The sequence below is a fragment of the Sarcophilus harrisii genome, chromosome 1 (assembly GCF_902635505.1).
Source record: "Sarcophilus harrisii chromosome 1, mSarHar1.11, whole genome shotgun sequence".
NCBI classification, from domain to species: domain Eukaryota; kingdom Metazoa; phylum Chordata; class Mammalia; order Dasyuromorphia; family Dasyuridae; genus Sarcophilus; species Sarcophilus harrisii.
The window spans coordinates 684,822,001-684,840,606 of NC_045426.1; the positions used below are offsets into that span (position 1 = coordinate 684,822,001).

At 35.4% G+C, this 18,606-nt stretch overlaps 1 protein-coding gene across 3 annotated transcripts in view; it reads right to left on the reverse strand.

Annotated features, from left to right (window-relative positions):
- Positions 1-18,606, reverse strand: part of GTF2H3 (general transcription factor IIH subunit 3) — a 19,123-nt gene continuing 517 nt past the window's right edge. The window contains exons 1-13 of one of the 3 annotated variants that reach the window (XM_012542459.3): positions 18,326-18,375; positions 12,653-12,732; positions 11,953-12,059; positions 11,008-11,174; positions 8,947-9,009; positions 8,720-8,749; positions 8,513-8,541; positions 8,179-8,253; positions 7,671-7,724; positions 4,424-4,492; positions 3,641-3,776; positions 3,511-3,547; positions 1-3,426 (exon numbers count right to left, since the gene is read on the reverse strand). In XM_012542459.3, coding sequence (XP_012397913.1) covers positions 3,354-3,426; positions 3,511-3,547; positions 3,641-3,776; positions 4,424-4,492; positions 7,671-7,724; positions 8,179-8,253; positions 8,513-8,541; positions 8,720-8,749; positions 8,947-9,009; positions 11,008-11,174; positions 11,953-12,029 — 810 coding nt within the window. In that variant the 5' untranslated portion in view covers positions 12,030-12,059; positions 12,653-12,732; positions 18,326-18,375 and the 3' untranslated portion in view covers positions 1-3,353. Of the gene's footprint in view, positions 3,427-3,510; positions 3,548-3,640; positions 3,777-4,423; positions 4,493-7,670; positions 7,725-8,178; positions 8,254-8,512; positions 8,542-8,719; positions 8,750-8,946; positions 9,010-11,007; positions 11,175-11,952; positions 12,060-12,652; positions 12,734-18,325; positions 18,376-18,606 lie in introns of those variants that run through there. The other 2 variants (XM_031948443.1, XM_031948445.1) reach the window with 2 other exon arrangements.

Sequence of the window (18,606 nt, forward strand, 5' to 3'; positions counted from 1 at the left end):
TTCTAGACACTGAAGAAACCATTTCATCAAAGGCTAACTAGACTACAACTGAATGAAGAAAAAAAGCAATTTGCTCTCCAGAGAAAAATAAAGTTAGATCCACAAATCAACAGTCAGGTTCATGTCTTCCTAGAGGTGAGATAAACCAGGACTCTCTCTCCAATACTAGGACTCTTAGTTCTGGAAAAAACAACAAAAAAAGCTGTGATACCAAGGTGACCACTAGCACTCCATTGAGCCTGAAAGATCCACAGGGAATCAAACCTATTGAGATTTTGAAAGTCAAAATGCTTAATTTGACGGGATTGATATTCTCTAGTATTTTCAACATAATAGAAATTCAACAAATATTTATCAAAGGAATTTGGTAAATAAGCTTTTATTCTATGTGCCGGGCGCAAGGAATATAAAGAAAGGCACAACCAAGGCCTCTACAATCAGCTATTCATAAACTATGACAGGACTCAAGTTTCATAAAAGAGTTTTAAAAGGTCATGGTTCCTTCTTTACTCCTTGAATATTCTTTACTTGAATATGAATACTTCATATTCAAGGGTTAAAATACTTAACCAAAAGGTTAAAGAAATTAGTAAGTCTAGCAAATGATAGTTAATAAGCAATTCTGAAAATGAAAGAACACAATTTAAAGATACATTGATATGTGTGGTCAACCATCGAAAGAAAACAAACTAATAGTAATCACATGAAAGTTGTTCAAAATCTCTAATATTAAGAAAATGTTATTAAAGCATCCCAGTAAATTGAAAAATGTGGTTTAACAACAAATGAAAGCTGGCAGGTCTATGGATAAGTAGGCATATTTTCACATTGGTGGGGGAACTATGAATGAGTGCAATCTTCTTGGAAAGCAATGAATAATATACAGGACAAATAACAAAGCTAGTAAGACTAAACTCTTACAGAAAACATCTATCTACACAAAAGGAAAGATCTATCTATACAAAGATATTCATAGCAAGATCACAGTGTATAAAAGCAAAAACTTAGAAAAAAAAATATATGTGTTTGAGACTATTACATGAGTAAAGAAATTGTGGTAGGAAAATATAATGGAATATTATTGGTGTTTTAACAAGAAATTACAAATATGAAGAAGTCAAAGAACTAGAGTAAATACATATTACTAAGTGATGCAGAGCAAAGAATCATAACAATATATCTGAATAATATTGATTACTATTAGTTTTTTAAAGTAGTAACAGCAACAATTTAAAAACATAAAATTCAACATAACTATAATCAAGCATAACCTTATCAATATATTTTTTCTACCATTTAAATAGGTTTTGATCACATTAAAAGCATGCTTACTTATACAATAATTTGTTTCAAATTGACTGAATATGGAAGAGAGGATTTTTATATATAATCTTTGCATTTGGAGATTAGATGTGTTCAAATGAAATCTTTAATGATGCGGAAGCATATCACATTAAACTTGATAGTTTTGTCTCAAATTTTCTAAGATAAGCAGAAATAAATACAAGAAAATACAAGACAAAGTAATCTGAACAAACTGAAAAAATACAAATTATTTTATTGAAAAAATTTCATATTAAAATTAACTATAAATACAATGAAAATAAAATGGAACAGAACAAATTAGCAAGTTTTTAAATGGGACAAGAGAAAAGAAAATTCTGGATCAAGTGTTCTGAAATGTTTCTGATCTCTTGCTAGACTTAAAACAATGATCCCCACTACACCCAAATGCACAGTATGTAAGTAACCGCAGCTCATATTTACATAGCACTTTACAGTTTTTACAGAACATTGTCTCCACAACAGCCCTGTGAAGTAGATAGGTTTATAATTCCCATTTTACAGATGAGAACACTAAGGCTCAGGGAAATGAAGTGCCTTGTCCATCATCACAAGATTAATATATGTCAAAAAGCAATTTAAATTCAAGTTACAGGATCAGATTTAGAGCTGGAAGGAACCTAAAAGGTGACAGCTAGCTCCATCACTATGGAAGAGAGAGTCAGCATTTGAATACAGGCCCTGGGACTTCAGCTCTAGGACTCGCATCTGAGTCCTGGTCAGTGCTTCTTCCCACAAGATTTAGCAACGATTTTAAAATAACAATATTCTAACACACTGGAAAGATCAAAGGCTTTTAAGAGAATAAATGCTTACAAAAATTATGACAAATATTTTCACTGTAGTCTTTAACAAAACCAGCAAAGTCAGTCTGAATTCCCTCAGCAAACAGAACTTAATTAATGGTCATGTTTTTCTAGGAAACATGAATAGTCTTATGCTAAGAAAACTTTTTTATTTGGTTCCATAATTTTCCTTTTCTCTAATACTTCTGTAATTTGGAAGACAAAAGAACTTTCAAAATGTTTACAGAAAGTGATTTCTCTAAAACTAAATTTAAAAATCATTTTCTTTTGAATTTAAGAAATATTGTGATAGAAAAATGACAATTTCCAGAGATTTTCTAGTAAATTATTAAAATGAGGAAAGAGTCATGTCGAGGGAAAACTCTTGTGACTGGAAAAGCTTTCTCATGGAAGCGTTTCCTGGAAACTGCCCCCCTTCAATAGCTTCTGCCAATGCCATCCCAGGGAAGTGCATATGAAGAGAGCATTTGTATATTTGCCAATATATTTCCTAATTTATTAAAAAAATAAAGGCTCTGTAATCACTCAGTGATTATTATTTGGGTAAAAATAGCTATGGTTAATAAAGACCTCTTAAAGATTAAGGATTGAACACTTGCTAATGCCTGAAAGGAAGAATGAGTAGCAAATTAATGGATGGAGAATTTTGTTTACATCTGTACTGCAAAAGCCGGCTACTTAAGGAAGTTTTATCTTGATTAAAGCCACAAGAAATGGATGTGAGTAAAAATGTGTTTAAATTGTCATAATTATGTGAAAATTTTATATACCCTGAATGAGGACTAAACTTAGACAAAACATTAATGTTATAAGATCAGTAATCAACTCGATTACTTTAATAAATGATTACCCTAGAAATGATTATACATAGCACCCATGTCCACTGTAAACAGCTTAATACTTATTGAACTAAATTGAAAGTAACAGTGTTTTAAAAATTCAGAAGTGAGCTAAACATTCTCCCCCTCGTGTTACCCAGGAACAGCAGCCTCCTGACCTGGCTCTCTTCTACCTGATGACACAGGAGGAATTTGTTCTTTTAAAAAAAATGCCTTCAAGGAATTAGCATATAAAAAATAGCTAAGTATATTCAGTTATCAATTATTTTAACAACACATTCAGCACAGATTTCTTAGTTAAAATCTCGACTGCAGTAAAAAGAAGTTGGAGAAAAGAGGGTCAAGTTTCTGGTGGTTTTTCTGGTCACAAGGAAGATGCTTTTAATTTCTTCTTCTTGGCTTTCAGAACAGGAGGTAGTGAAATCTTAAAAGCTGTCCTAAAATGACACACAATAAAGAAGATTTTTTAGTACGTTATATATCGAAAATGTGTGCCATTCACACATATCACAGATACTTACTCGCATGTGGTGCAAATAGGGCTGAAATTGCAGAATACTGCAAATGAAATGAACAAGATGATTTCAGTTAAGGATAATTAAAATCTCCCCAGTACCCAACTGTGAAAAAATCAGCTATATATAAACTTACTTGACAAACATACAGAGCAGACATAACCAATTTCAATGAGATTTCTATGACAAAAGCAAGCAGCTCTATAGTCAACGTGAATGGGAGGTGGGAGGTTTAACTGAGACCTTTGGTCTTGATCAGGAAGAAATACCCACTGTTTAAAATAAAAATAAAAGAAGTGTTATTAATACCAGAGAGGAATTTACTAGGGGATGTGAAATATAAATACCAAATATTTACCACAAAAATAAATTACTTAAAGACACAATTTTTCATTTCCTTTAACTAAGTTATGAATTTGGTCCTTCATTTAATTTAATACTAAATTGTATACAATCTTTTTCTTCTCTTGTTGTTTGCTTGGGAAAAGGAAAATTAACAGTAACACCAAGATCAGTATTTGTATTCTGTTTTATTAGTATGAAGCACCTGGTCTGATGCTTTGCTATACCATAGAGGTAATACCTGGTTCTTGAAGGTAAGGTTCCACAAGACTAGAAAGCTGATCAAGAGCAGATGAATTTTTCTGGCCACAAATCACAGAGACCATCTGCTAAGATGTAGACAGGCCATGACCCAGACACTGAGAGTCCCCAAACCAACAAAACTAAAGATCCCATATACGGAAGATTTTTGGGGGCATTCCAGTACAGCAATCATTATAGTAGTTAATTGACTGTGTTCTTACAACATTCAGTTCCTGAGCATTGTCTAATATCTATAGAGTCTCAGAAAGATGTTTTTAAAGAGGTACAAATGTGCACAGCTCATTTAAAAGATTTCTTATAAATATTTCCTTACCAATAAATACTGAAGAAGCGATAGCATCTGGGGTACCTTCAAGTATATGCCCCCTGTAATGTCACAGGCCTGTAAATAAATATATACCATGGGCACAGATTATCACTCCTGTATTTTTTACAATGATGAAAATCTGAAGAATGATACCTACAATGGACGTCAGGGTGATCAGGGTGAATGTGAGTCTGCAAATTAAATGGGAATTACTTTTTCTTTTTAGGATACAAATATGCTTTTTTTTTTTTTTAACCTATTTCCATATAAGTCATGTTGGGAGAGACAAATCAGAACAAAAGGGAAAAACCATGAGAAAAAAATTACAAAAGGACAACAAAAGGTAAAAATAGTATGCTTTTATCTGCATTTAGTTCCCATAGTTCTCTTTATGGGTGAAGATCACATTTTCCATCCAAAGTCTATTGGAATTGCCTTAGATCACTGAATTGCCGAGAACTGCCAAGTCTATCATAGTTGATCATGATACAATCTTACTGTTGGCTATATACAATGTTTCCTGGTTTTTCTTGCTTCACTCAGCATCAGTTTAGTAAATCTTTCCAGGATTTTCTGAAATCAGCCTATTCATTTCTTACAAAAGAATAATAGTCTATTACATTAATTTATGATAACTTATTTAGCCATTCCCCAATTAATGGGCATCCACTCATTTTCCAATTTTTTGCCACCACAAAAAGAGCTGATGCAAACATTTTTTACATGTGGATCCTTTTCTCTCATTTATGATTTCTCTGGGATACAGACCCAGGAGAGTCACTGCTGGATCACAGGGATAATGATCTCCAGAATGGTTGGGTCAGTTCACAATTCTACCAACAATGCATTAGTGTCCCAATTTTCCCACATCCCTTCCAACATAAAATTAATCATTATCTTTTCTTATAATCTCAGTCAATATGATAGGCATGAGATGGTACCTCAGAGATGTTTTAATTTGCATTTCTCTAATCAATACTGATTTAGAGCATTTTTTCATATGGCTATAGATAGCTTTCATTTCTTCACCTGAAAATTGTCTGTTCATATTCTTTGACTATTTGTCAATTGGGGAATGACTTGTATTCTTATAAATTTAAGTTAATTCTCTATACATTTTAGAAATGAAGACTTTATTAGGAACACATGTCTATAAAAATTGCTTCCCAGCTTTCTGCTTCCCTTCTAATCTTAGCTATATTAATTTTGTTTGTGCAAAACCTTTTGATTTAATGTAATCAAAATTATCCATTTTGCATTTCATAATTTTTCTATTTCTTGTCTGTTCACAAATTTCTCCCTTCTCCCAACAATCTGGCAGGTAAACTCTCCCTTGTTCTAATGTGCTTATGGTGTCACAATGGGAATTATTTTTTATTACAACGAACCTCAGATACTTTTAGTCACCAACTCTACTACTTAACAAGGGAATCACCAATTTAGAAAACCAACTGAAGTAGGCTACACAAAAGGATCTTCATGCTTCCAAGACTAAAAACAAATATTTTGGTGCAAATGAAAGAACGGCCTTTAGATGGCTCAGTGGATAGAACACTGGACTTGGAACAAAGAAGATCTGAGTTCAAATCTGGCCTCAGACACTTACTGCCTGTGTGACCCTGAGCAAGTCACTTAAACCTGTTTGCCTCAGTTTCCTCATCTATAAAATGAACTGGAAAAGGCAAAGGAAGTATCTTTGCTACAAAAATCACCAATGAGACCCCAAAGAGTCAGACATAACTGATATGACCAAACAATAACAACAACAAAGAAGTATCATATTAGGGCCCTTTTCTGTGATTTTCAGCAAAAGAGGCTGAGGGTAGATTGGGATACTGTCAATTAATCAAGAACGGTTTGGAAGGGAAAATAAATGAGAAAAAAATGTTTTTTAATTTAAAAATAAACTGAAAAGTAGAAAGAAATAAAAGGAGGCAGTTGCAGTAATCTAGACTAGGTGATGATGGCATGAACTAAGGTAGGATCTGAAAAGACAAGAGGGATAGAATCATATGTAAGAGAGGTTGTTTAAAAAATAGCAAGATTGGGACAGCTAGTTGGTGCAGTGGATGGAATATGGTCCTGAAGTCAAGAGGACCTGAGTTCAAATGTGGCCTCAGACACTTAATATTTCCTAGCTGAGTGACACTGGGCAAGTCACTTAACCCCAATTGCCTCAGCAAAAAACAAAACAAAACAAAACGAACAACAACAACAACAACAACAAAAAAAAACCCAGCAAGTTTTGGCAACTGATTGGCCACATGGGAAGAAGGAAAATAAAAGCCAAGGTTATAAGACTGAGAGACTTGGGAAAATGATGGTAACGTCAATAAAAAGAGGGCCATTTGGAAGTGGCTAGGTCTGGTCTGGACATGCTAAGTATAAGATGCTTCCAAGACATCCAACTTGGAATGTCTAATGGGACAAATGGTCATGTAACATCCCTTTAACTTAAGAATCTCAGAGCTGCCTGGAGTATTGAGAGGGTCATAGGTGAAAGGTATCAGAAGTGAGACTGACCCTATGATTTCATCCTTCCAACACTTCCTCTCACTCCCGTATATTAAAGAATCTCTACAGAAAATCTTATTCCCAAAAAATTGTATATCCTGAAAACCCACATAAAACACTGAACATTATAGCTGCAGTTAAACCTTTAATATGCCTCAAATTCAACCTCCTGTAGGCTCTCACAGACATTCAGCAATCTTTATCTTCATTTTTACTGAATTTCTTCAATAGACAGCTTCTAAACATTTTTCTATTCTCCTGAAGCCCACAAGTCCAACTCCATCCATGGAGGGCTTTGCCTTCTACCTTATTCCCCCTCCTTTCCACCTCGGGACTGTTGTTACCTTTCCAGCTTTATTTCATATGACTCCCCCAAATCTCCCCAGACTGAAGCACTACTCACTGTCGCCTAAACAAATCCACCATTCGCTGGCCTCTGCGCTTCTGATCACTGATCACATGATCCCCTGATGCGCCGCATTCCCTCTCTCCATCTGCTGACGGAAAGGCCTATTTTCAATTCCACCTCCTTTAGCAATTTCTTCTTCCAAAGTTTCATAATTTATGTTGTAATTCAGGCACTTATCATCTTCAAATTTCTATCAATTACTTGTTTGTAAGTTTTCTCTATTCCTCGAGGGTAGATGCCACATGTGTGTGTTTTAGTTTTGTCTCTTATCATTTGCATACATTATGTGTTCAATAAAGATTCAATGAATTAAAAAAGAAAGAAACATACCTGTTGGAGGAGTCCTGAATCAGTATCTAAGACACAAGCATCAATCACAATATTCTGAAACCAAAATTTTAAAATTATATAAGATTGGAAGTAAAAACTATCAAAGCATCTAAAATACCACTATAAGCAAAAATATGTAGTAAAAAGGAAATTCATAAAAACTAAGTAAATAGTTTTCGACACTGAAAAGAGAAAAGAAAGATGTTGTTTAAATAATTTGTGTGAAAGTAGAGTAGTTTTGAAACTCCTATTGTTTTAACGATCTATGACTGAAACGTTATTTTCAAAATAAAGAGTGTAATCTTCAAATGATCTCTATTGAACTAAGAAGATGATGAGTAGGTCCACTCTCCAACTGGAGAAACTGGAATAAATATAGTAAGCTGACCAGCAAATGTCTTGAAGGCAGCTTCTTGAACTCCTGTCTCTCCACAGAGATAACCTGATTAAAGTCTGACACTCATTCTTTCAGTATGATATTATACATTCCCTAATTAATAATACAGACCTGTTTCTGTGCTGCAAAGATGACATTCATGAAGTTCATATATTGCAAAGCACTGTCTTCTGCAGCCTTAATGACCTTAACAGAAAGTTGATCTATATTAAAATTTCACTTACTTAACAATCATGTCAGCACAATTTCTTATGGAAATTCTTCCCCCTAGTCCCAACATGCCAAGATAGTTTTCAAGATTCACCTTTGAAAAATTTGAGCTCCAAATTTTTCTCCCTCTCTCCCTTCCTTTCCCTTCCCTTCCCTCCCCCAAGACAGCAAGCAATCTGATATAGATGATACATGTATAATCATGTTAAACATATTTCCTTATGGAAATTCCTACCAATATTCTTGACTTCATTTCTTGGTTATCTATAAAAGATAAATTAAAAAATACAAATTTAACTCTAGTTCAGTCTTATAAGAACATCACATCTTTTAGCCCAAACCAATTTCTAATTAGCCCATCCTCCCCACACAGAAATGAGATGAAACTGACAATAAAATAAATGACATCAACATTCACTAGTAGAAAAACAAAGGTTGATACCTTTTACTTCCTTGCCCATTCTGTGAATATCTTTTTTTAGAATTAAGGAACATACTCAAACATGAACATGAAAACATTCCAAAGCCAAACAAATATCATTTTAATTATCTACTATTTTCATAGTTCATGCCACCACTATTATAAGTATCCAAGGTCCTCTAAAAAATTACAATTTAAAATATTTTTAATTACAGGGAAAATACAAGAATTCTAATAATAAAGGATACAACAAAGTGCTTTTGCAAGAGATCCTGCCAACAATGTTTCTGTACGCTGTCCCTCCATGTCACCTGAAAATAAGCAATTTTATAAAAAGCATTTTTGTTTACTCTTTCCTGAGTTTAAATATTTAATCCATTATTATCCACTTAATTTTGAAACCAAGCATCCTTTGACACAAACTCCAACGATTAAAATGTTTAAAGAAAGATTGTATACAAAGAGAAAATAAAAATGCTTTTCAATTTAAAAATATACTTTTAAAACTTAATATAACAGGACAAACAATAATTTCTTCTCCACCCTAATGTATTTAGTTCCCTCTGAAATAAAACATCCCTATAAAAAATTCTACATGAAAAACTTCAATCTTCATCTTGTTTGTTCATACTTATTTGTGCATTGTCTTCCCATGAGTTCCTTTTAAGGAAGACATGGTTTTTGCCTCATTTTGTATCCCTAAAACTTATCACAGTGTATCACACATAACAGATCCTTAATAAATTGCTTGTTGACTTACCTCCCAACTGGAAAAGAAAAAGCTCAAAAAAGGACAGAATTATCTGCAAATGACTATTTTCCAACAGCTTTTGATTAGTCTCAAAGAAATTCATGGGTATATTTCTAAAGTTGTCTTTTTCCTTTTTCTTTTTAAATTTGTGCCTTCTGCTCTTACATCATGATGTCTTGGTAGCCTGCAGTTCAGTCTAATGAGAGCCAGCCCTTACAGCAAAGATTTCAAAATACAAAGGCACTTGGATCAAACAAAAAGATATTTCTTCTCTGGTGCTCCAGCACTGACTTTTTTAGCTTGATCATAGACATAAAATTCTATAAGGAATTAGAAGGACAGTTGGGAAACATCTAATGAAGTCTTACTCACTCAAGCAAACCTTATTTCTGCAAGATTATAGATTATAGACTAAGTCTATTTACTTTTTTTTAAATTTAATTTTTTAAGCCCATTTACTTTTGAGAGGGTTAATATATTGATAGACCAGGGAAGGCTGCAGCTATAATTTACCTCCATTTTAACAATACTTGGGACAAAATTGCTATTTTTGTGGAAAAGAGAAAGGGATGTAAAAAAGAGAATGACTAGATCCCAAAAGTTAGCAACCTGATGTCAACTTGGAAGATCTCCAGTGAAGTTCCCAAGGAACCTGCACATATCCTTATGATGGTCAATATTTTTTCTGATTCAGGTGAAAGTCTGAATGGCATTATTATATTTGCAAATGACAAGAGAGAGTTAATATATTAGTTCAGGCAATTAGGATTCAAGATGCTTTTGACAGCCTAAAATCTTGAAAGGAATCTAAAAAGATAAAATTTGAAAGATAAATGTAAAAATCTTACACGTGTTTAAAATAAATCATTTTCACATGTCTAAATGGGAAGAGGCACGGGCTAACCAGAATTCATCTATAAAAGATCTGAGGATCCTAGGTAATATCAAATTCAAGAATAGCAAAAACCACAGCTCAAAATTGCTTTTGGTTTGGTGGAAAGACCACAAAGGTTTCTGCCAAATTTATGATTCTACAGAGGTGCGCAGGGCATTGCCCTATATTATTGTTGTTTCTTTTTTTTTCTTTTCTGAGTCTACATCTTATCCTAGTGACCAGACTGTGAGTTTTTGAAAGCCATTACCTTATACCTCTGAGGAACCTCTTGTGTTCCTCAGAGTGCATTATCCGGCACACATGAGTCATTTAGTAGAGAATCAATAAATTCAAGTCAATAGGTCTTTGAAACAGCTTTAATCCAACAAGAATTTGGGCAGAAACTAAAGTGTGGGTGCTAGGATGCTGCCATCTTGTACTTTTTCTTAACAAATGTTAAAAAAGTCTTAACAAATGTTTTCTTTTCTTTGAGTTAATCAGTTTAAAGACTAAAAGATCAAGTAACACAAAGATGCTTAATAAAAAATTCCAATAACAAAAATTCTTAAAAGATTACCAAAGTAGAAAGTACTAAGAAATTCAAGAGGTCACTAATTTCCCCCAAGAATTCTAGACCTCTAAGTCCTTTAAATAATAAATTAAAAGCCTCTAAACTCCACTTACTTTTGGTCATAAGATCTTTAATCTCTTCAGTAATCACTTCATTTGCTGCAGTTAATAACTCATATTTTCCATCCTTACTACCAGAAGGATTATAATCGGCAGAGCTGCAGCCAGGATCACCAAAAAAGTCTCCAAATTTCCAGTTCTTTCCAGGATACAAGAATCGACTTGGGAAAAAAAAAAGGAAAGAAAAGCAAATAAACATAATACATAAAGTCTTTTAATTTTAAATTCTTCAGTAAAAGTTAAGCCATTTTGAATAAAAAAGAATTCAAATCATAAAATTTCATTTCAGTAAAGAAAATGAAGAGAACTTTCTGAATAGGATTCTTCCAGAGAAATAAGGGCTGGTGCTCTCTGGTACACCATCTGGCTGCCCCCCTTATAGGAATTTAAAGGGCATCAATCCCATAGTAACATGCCAAACCTTATATCCCTAGTATCATAATTTGGGGTACAGGCAGTCCTTTTTTCTTTTGAAGCCCAGCAGAGTGGTATGCACCATGTAACTGGGCGTCTGACCTGTGATTCCATTAGCTTAGTAGGGGACTCCCAGTGAGGCAATTCCCTCTACCAATTCAAATCATTAATTATCCTGCAACTTAGGGTTTTAAAGAGTTATCTGAACCAATGAACTGCTGAGCAACTTGCTCCTGATGATATCTGTCATTTATTTAGGTCTTAGCATTTTACTAAAATGGCTTGACCATAAAATATAGAATGGGAAAAACAAACAATAAGCTGAGAAACAAGAGTTGCTTTATTTGGGTTCTATTTTAATTATCTGTTTTCACCTAATGAGATTCTACTATCCCATAATTTAAGATATGGGATTTAATTTAAGATATCCTTCTTTCCCATTAATATTGTGGATACTATTCACTGAAGGTACACAAGCCTCAAGAATATTCAGAAACATTAAAGTATTAATCACAACAATCATACCTCTCTTGAATATGACTTGCTATCACAGCAAGTTTGTTGGAACGATTCATAAATAAGTGAGAATTTCCCATCACCATGACAGCATCTATGCATTTTGATAATGTGAACTGTTAAAAAGGAAGAAATTAGGAAAGGTGATGGGCACAAATTCCAACAGTGGAATTTAAAATTATTCTATCAAAAATCCATTATTAAACATAATAAAATCTATAGTTAAATAATTGGGAAACATATTTAGGATTTGAACTTGCACATACTGCTTTTTTTTGTACATAAGTTTTTATTAGAATGCTCAAATAAAAATATCTGAAAATCTCAGAAAATTATATTTTTCTTCTTTTTCTTGTAACTATTTCTACCTATTGCACTAAATAAACATTAAAACTCCAAAAAAGTATATAGTACGACATTTGGAAAACAAATACAGTATGTCTTGAGTATTCATAGTTTAAGTTACTGGTGTGTAGGTACCAGATGCTTGCTAATTAATTGATTTTAAATATTGTAAATTATAACACTTACAATATGAATTCTCTATCTTTTCCAATAAGCAAATTCAAAATAGTATAAATATCCATTTGAGGCTAAATGACATTTCAAGAGCCAAAATTCTCTATCTTATTTCAAAATAGCAATTCTGATATTCAATTAATTTACTATTAAAATTTTAAAAAGCAATCTTCAGCCTGATAAACTTTACCTGAGATTCTTTCAAAGCTTGTTTCCCCCACCAAATTGGGTTTGTGTCAACGATGATAACCAGAAGATTTAATTCATCATCTGAAATCACAAAAAATATGAGAAAGATCAGTAACATCCTTAAAAAAAAAAAAAAAAGCTAACTGTTGGAATCCTTACAAAGTGTTGTCATTAGAATTGATAGAGACAATAATTATCTAATTTAGCATGGTTCAGTATGATTGATCTGATCCTTCAAGAAGATGTTATGGGCCAGAACTTGAAACAAGGTACTAAGTGGAATTGAGGAGACTATGTTTAAATTTAGTTTAGAATCGATTTAATCCTACAACAAATAATGGTTTCCCAGTGATATAATGATTGGTATATACTCAGTGTACAACATATAAGCAAGAAGCTCTCAGGGCCAGGGACAGAAGCCCACTCTCAGAGGCGGAGACAGATTCATTCCATATTCCACCTTTGTGCTGGCTGGAGATATTCGGAGGGAGCTAGGGGCTGAAGCTCAAGACTTTAAAGGGCACAATAAAGGAATGGATTTTAACTCCTGGCTGCGTTTGAAGTGATTATTACTTTGAACTGAAACTAAGGCTGCCTCCAGAAAACCTCCCCAAGAAACCTGCTCCCAGAGAGAATGATCATATTATAAAAAAGAAGAACACCACACTAACAAATCCATAGCTTAATTATGAGCAACCTGCTTTTAAATATCTATTATTTCACAGAAAAGAAATTTAAGAAGGTCTAGTAGAAAGCCAAGATCTTCCAAAGACCAAGATGAGGTCAGCCTAAAGTCTCATCTCTCTTTGTACACCCAAGCATCCAATGCACTCTGACTCTTGGAATGCTTTTGTCATGAAGATTAAAAGCAGGGAAAACTCTTTTCATTCTAAAGTATTAGCCTCCTAATGGATTACCCAAGCCACCTTTATAGTAGAAGAGGATAGAGGAGAGAGCAAGGCTTTGGACCATCTCAAAAGTAAATCAGTGAAGATGGAAATCTTAGTATGGGTGAGAAAGAGATTTGGGGGAAAGAGCTCATTATCAGGTAACAGCTTACCCTTGTTAGGAGTCAATCCAAAGCCTAAATCTCTATCCCTTTTATCCACAGTGGGCCTTATCTATACTTTGTACCTGCCAGTACTAATACCAAGGCACCAGCCATGCTTAGTAACGTTCACCAAATGAAGAATCACTGCAGGGACTTGCAGAATTCTTTGCTGTTTTTTGTAGATCTTACCTCTGGGCTTTTGCAGGCCCACGCGTGCCTTGCTCCTTACCTGTACTCACTTCCTCCAAAAAGGCCTTTCTGGAACCCCTGCTCTTAACTGTTCTTGCTCAACTGAAATGATTTTCTATTTATTTTACATTCTAGATATAAATTCACCCAAGAATACAAGGTTAAAAATCAAAGGAGACAAAAGTTATTCTAATGGTCTACAAAAAGTGATTACCATCAGACTAATCAGTCTATTTCGACTGATCACTTAAAATAAAGGATTAGAAGGGATAATTTCATAGGCAGTTGTTTTTCCCCACAAAATCAAAAAATGTCAGAACTTGAAAGGGTCTTAGTGACCATCCGAGACACTGCAGTATAACATATGGACAATGAATCAAGAATCACTAGGAAAGCCTGCTTTTGAATCCTGGCTCTGACACTAGGTGGAGTCCCAGTGTTTAATCTCTCAGGGTCTCAAACTCCTGTAAAATAAAACTGTTGTACAAAATTCAACAAGATTAAGTGAGCTCATACAATGTATCAGATACCCATGCAAAATACTGGGGAGACAAGGACAAAAGGAAATGCTGCTTACAATCTAATGGAAGAAAGCAACAGATAAAGTAAAAGGAATAATTTTGTTTCTTGGAGGGAGGGAGGCAGGGAGGCAAAGGTACTAACAATCAGGGAGATCAGGAAAGTCCTCCAGATGATGGAGGCATCTAAGTTGGCCCTTGAAGTTGGGTAATCTAGAAGGTAGAGATGAGGAGGAAAAGCATTCAGCAGAAGCAGGAGGTGAAGATCACACACAGGGACCAAGCAAGTAGTGCAGGTGGGTAACAATTAATGACCAAGAGGGAAGATCATGAAGCTCTTTAAATACTTATGTTATCTCAGAGGTCTGCTACAGATCCCTGCATCTAATACAAGCACTTCATTTTATAGATGGGGAAACAGAGGAAGAGGAAAAAAAGGACATTCTTAATCCTCAAAGATTCCTACAGCTCTCTACACACCCACTGGCCATCAAATACCCTAACTGACTTAAATTAACTTATTCTTTAATACACATTTAAAAATTTTTGATCTAAGTTCTTCCTCCCTCTACTCCTTCTTCAACTCACTGGGAAAGGCAAGAAACATAATACCCATATACAGGTGAAGTCAAATAAGAAATTACATGTCACGTTCTTCAGAGCAGAAAGTAAATTTCTCGAGGGCAAAGGACTACTGATCTTTCTAGTTTTTAAAAGATATTTTTTCAGTTCCAATTTTTAACATTCTTTTTTAAAAATTCTGAATTCCAAATTCTCTCCCTCTCTTCTTCCCTTGCTGCTCCTTGAGACAGCAAGCAATTTGATACGGGTGATACCTGCGCACAGACTACTGACTCTTGCACGAGTTGAGTGCATTTCATATAGTAGACAAGGTGGCTTGATGGACGGAGTGCCGGGCTTGGAGACAGAGTCTCAATCCTGCCCCCTATGACTGTTATTTTAACAAGGGAATGATGCCCGAAGAAGCTTCCTCACGGCTATTGCTTTGCGTACCTGAAAAAAGTTGCCGCTGAGTGACTTCACAGAATTCTAGAGTTAGAAGGGGCCGACTGTGGCACCCACAGAACTCCCTAAACTGTGGTGCTCGGTGCTCAGATGTGGCCCGATTACAGAGCACCATTCGGCAGGCTTGAACACCAGGGGCCCTTAGCCTCAATTCAATGCACAACTGCCTAGAGCTTTTTTTTTTTTTTTTGGTCGGGGAAACTGGGTTCAGTGACATGTCCAGGGCCACACATGTCAAATATCAGGGGTCAACTTTGAACACAGGTACTCTAGGGCTGTGCTCTCTCCACTGCATCACCTAGCTGCCCCTAGATCTTTCAAGTGTGCTAAGACCCTCAGTTCTTTCTCAGATGAGCTGCAGACTAGCCAAGCATGACCTTTCCCCACCCATAAATACATAAAAGATCCAGAGCTGGAAGATAACTAGAGGTTATCTAGTCTAATTCTACAGGTCCTGTGACTCCAGAGGCAAAAGAGGGTGAGTGACTTGTCCAAGCTAGTAAGTGTCTCAAGCCAGATCAGTCTTCCTGACTCGACCCAGAATTCTCTCTGCTGAGCCTTCCAGCTGCCTACTATATGTGCTATTATTATCCTCATTTTGCTTTATTATTATCTTGTTTGATTCCCTATAATAAGCGTGGGAAATAGGTGCTATTGCTATCCCCATGTTACCAATGTACTATGATTTGGAGGTCCCCTGACCTTGGGGGACAGTCAGTCAGTAGCCCTAAACCTTCTAACTTTGGAGTCTGCCTCAGGAAACTGAGCACTCCCAATTGATCTGATTCTGACCACTCAGCCAGATAGCTTCTGGCCCCAGGAAACTTCCACAAATCAAACTCCTGACACAATGAATCTAGATCACTCCAATTCATTGCTGACTGGCAATCTTGTTAGGAATAATCTGGTCAACAGAGAGCCACTCCTTCCGAAGACCACTCCTTCCTAAGACCACTCCTTCCTACCTTGAGCCACAGAATTAGCATGTTTATGGTAGAAGCTGGATAAAATGACTCTCCTTGGCTCTGTTTCTTTACTGAATTCCCTTATAATTCAATCCACTTTGTAATGGCGTTACCATTACTTTCAATAAACTTTGCCCCTTAACTAGGAGATGGGTTCAAGCCTGCAAATTCTTACGGTCTGGGACTTTTGGGGTTCCCTTTCCCAACCTCAACATTACAGATAAGGAACAAGAAGCTGAGAGGTAACATGACTTACCCAAAGTCAACCAGTCAGTATCTGAGGTATTTGGTGAACTAGATCTTCCTGACTCTCCTTTTTGCTTATCTTTTTTTTTTTTTTTAACTTAATTGTATTTTTTTTTTTCTAATTACATAGAAATTTCTTTATCTTTTTATCCTTAATGTTTGGCACATAGTAAATATTTAATAAATGCTTTTTCATCCATTCATTCATCACCTTAGAGCCCATGCTGCAAAGGACCTTAGAAGTCATTATTCCACTTCATAGAATCAATAACCATTTATGAAATTGCTATGTGACTCACTGTGCATAGCACTCATACCAAGAAAAAAAAATGGAGCTAAAATGAAAAAGGAAACAGAAAACTGGGAAAAAAATTTCATAGACAAGTGTTCCTGATAAAGGCCTCATTTCTAAAATGTATAGAGAACTGAATTATACCTATAAGAATACAAGTCATTCCCCAATTGGTAAATGATCAAAAGGATATGAACAATTTTCAGGTGAAGAAATTAAAGCTCTCTATAATCACATTTTTAAAATGCTCCAAATCACAACTGATTACAGAAATATAAATCACCTCACACCTTTCAGTCAGGCTAAGATGACAAGAAAACAATGATAAATGTTGGAGGGGATGTGGAAAAACTGATGTATTTTTGGTGGAGTTGTGAACTCTTCATTCTGAAGAACAATTTGGAATTATACCCAAAGAGCTATAAAGCTGTGCACATCTTTTTTATTTCTTTTGTGTATATTATAAAATTTATTTCATTTTCAATTCACAGAATAAGGATTTCTATAACACAGTACAATAAAAAAAGATGATTGCACATGAAACTGTAAATCTTGTTTCTTCCAAATACTGTGCATATCTTTGATCCAGCAGTGTCTCTACTGAGTCTGTGTCCCAAAGCAATCATAAAAAAGGGAAAAGAATCCACATGTGCAAAAATGTTTGTAGCACCTGTTTTTTTGTGGTATCAAGGAATTGGAAACTGAGTGTATACCCACAACTGGGACATGGCTGAATATGAAAATAATGGATTACTGTTCTATAAGAAGTGATGAGCAGGCAGATTTCAGAAAAGTCTGATGCTGAGCAAAGTGAGCAGAACCAGGAGGACACTGTACACAGTAACAATAAGACTGTGATGATCAACTATAACAGCCTTAGCTCTTATCAGCAATACACCGATCCAAGGCAATTCCAATAGACTTGGAATGGAAAATGTGATCCTCATCCAGAGAGAGAATAGACGTAGACTGAAGCATGTATTTCATCTTTTTTTGTATTTTTTTTCTTTTTCATGGTTTTTCCCTTCTGTTCTGATATTTCTTTAAAAACATGACAATTATGGAAATACATTTTAAAGTATTACACATATATAACCTATAGCAGATTGCTTATTGTCTTGGGGAGGAGAGAAGGAAGGGAAGAAGGGAAAAAGAAATGGGAACTCAAAATCCTACAAAAATTTACGTTGAAAACTGCCTACGTAAAATTGGGAAAAATGAAATATTGAAAAATGAAAGTTGAAAACGAAAAAGAAATAAATTAAAAATTTAAAAAAAAAAAGTCAGTTTCCGGCCTCAGGAGCTTCCATCTAATGGGGAGAAGGACAGTGAGGGATAGTGGAGCGGGAAGCCCTGAGCAGTCTAAGATCTTTGGTGACCCTCTCACCTGCGGCTCCAGGGGGCTGCGGTATGTACAGCGGCCAAGCGGAGGGGAGCCCAGGGGCCTCAGAGGCAGGCGCCTACCCCGAGCAGGGAACTCTCGAGGTCTCTCTCTGGGCTTTAGAATCGAGACTGTACGCTGGGGCGGCACTGGCTCGGAAGCAGCGCACAACGCTGAGCTCGCAGCGGGGCCGCGCCGTGACGGGCACTCCGAGCTGGCGGAAACGCTAAGAGCCGGAAGGACGGTTCACTGGCCAGACCGGGATTGGGAGGGACCCCCTGGGAACA